General features: G+C 31.8%; 1 protein-coding gene across 1 annotated transcript; it reads left to right on the plus strand.

The window, feature by feature from the left end:
• The first annotated feature begins 234 nt into the window (after positions 1 to 234).
• LOC107451238 (uncharacterized) lies at positions 235 to 1680 on the plus strand. The gene has a single exon (XM_071180415.1). The coding sequence runs from the start codon at positions 235 to 237 to the stop codon at positions 1678 to 1680; it is 1446 nt and encodes a 481-aa protein (XP_071036516.1).
• The last annotated feature ends 211 nt before the right edge of the window (positions 1681 to 1891 follow it).

Genomic DNA, 1891 nt, shown 5'->3' on the forward strand with positions numbered 1-1891 from the left:
TTTTCTTCTTCTTTTTGTGGAACAATAAATAATCATCTGAAAATTATTATGTAAATAAAATGTTGTTCTTTTATTGGTAGAAGTTTTATTATTTAGTCAAATTTATTATTTAGATTAGAAGTAGAGAACGACAGAATAATTTACTTTCTGATAGAGTCTCGTAACATTTTGGTGACCCGGACGTGATATTAAGAAGTAATCCGAACTTGCATATGAAGTATTTTCAATAATACAATGGATAAAATTCAAAAACAACGGAAGATTGTTCGAAGCTCCTTCACTCGGTTAAGTAATCAGATTTTAAATGGAATAAAATCAGACGAAGCCAAAGATTTGGTGGACGTTAAAGCTAAATTTGAAACGCTGAAAATAAAGAAAGAAGAACTTCAAAAGTTGGATAACGAATTATTGGAACTTATGCTGCAATTCGATAATACTGTTACAGAAGAAGAAATTGAAAATAAAAGTGAGTTAATTGATGATTATTGTAATAATTATTATAAAGTTAAAACAATTTTTGACGAATATTTTAAAGAGCTTAATGAAGAAAATTCATCGATAAACTTAGAACAGCTGAATCGTAAATTCAAACTTCCTAAAATTGAACTTTCCAAATATGACGGTAGTATAAAAGGCTGGTTATCATTTTGGTCAATGTTTAAGAAAATACAAGACGATCCATCTTTAGATCTTGGCGACAAATTTCAATATATTATACAGTGTACAATTGACAATTCTCGTGCGAGAGAACTTGTTTTAAGTTATCCAGCAACAGCCGAAAATTACCCAAAAGTAATTGAAAGTTTTAAAAGTAGATTCTGCAAGGATGATGTTTTAGTTGAATTTTACATTCGAGAACTCTTGTCTTTAGTGATACAAAACTCTATATCTCAAATGTCTATTTCACTTTCTTCTCTGTATGACCAAATAGAATCACAATTGAGGACTTTGGAATCATTAGGTACAACCACTAAAATGTATGATGCAATTTTATTCCCGTTACTGGAGTCATGTATTCCTGAGGAGCTTCTTGGAGTGTGGCAAAGACAGTCAAAAATTGGCGACACTCCGAAAGATAGACTTGATGGTCTGATGTCATTTATGAGAAGTGAGGTAGAAAGTGAACAGAGAATTTCGATGGCTGTTGGCGGTTTTGACTTCAAGAAGCCTAAATTGACGAAAGACAAAACATCGCCAAATGCGCATGATAAAGTAGTACCAACTGCAAACGATTTATTTTCTGGTAACGAGAAAAAAGAAAAGTTAGCCAATTGTATTTTTTGCCAAAAAGTACATGAAAGTAAAGATTGTTTTTTGGCAAGTAGGATGTCTTATGAAGAAAAACTAGAAAAGATAAAACAAGAAAAAGCTTGTTTTTGCTGTCTTAAGGTAGGACACCTATCAAAAGCGTGTAAAACATTTGTAAAGTGCATCAATTGTGGGAAAAAACATTGGGTTGTGATGTGCGCTGAGCTCAAAATCAACCAGAAGTCGCAAGAAGTACAGAGAAATGACAATGGAAAAACTTCTTTATCTAGTACAAGCTGTTCTGGAGAGGTTCTTTTACAAACTTTATTAGTGAAGTTAAAATCAAACACACTGATAGACACTGAAATGAAAACCAGAGAAAATTTTATTGCCGGTGAATCAGAAACACATATTGATCGTTGCGTCTTTTAGAACAGAAACTTATAAAATTTGCAAGTCTTGCGAAATAAGATTCTGTATTTAACGAGAATGCTTTGTCAAGAAATACGTTAGCCTAAAATTCAACTTCCAGTTTTTAATGAAGATATCAGAACCTTGTTAGGTTTTGGGGACAATTTCAAATAATTGATAAAGATCCTATTGTGGATAATCATGATAAATGTTCGTAAATATCACAAGCCAT

This window comes from Parasteatoda tepidariorum, chromosome 4, assembly GCF_043381705.1.
Source record: "Parasteatoda tepidariorum isolate YZ-2023 chromosome 4, CAS_Ptep_4.0, whole genome shotgun sequence".
Taxonomy (NCBI): domain Eukaryota; kingdom Metazoa; phylum Arthropoda; class Arachnida; order Araneae; family Theridiidae; genus Parasteatoda; species Parasteatoda tepidariorum.

What these genes read in the sequence shown, in the direction of transcription:
- LOC107451238 (XM_071180415.1), top strand. Translation starts at nt 235, where the DNA reads ATGGATAAAATTCAAAAACAACGGAAGATTGTTCGAAGCTCCTTCACT.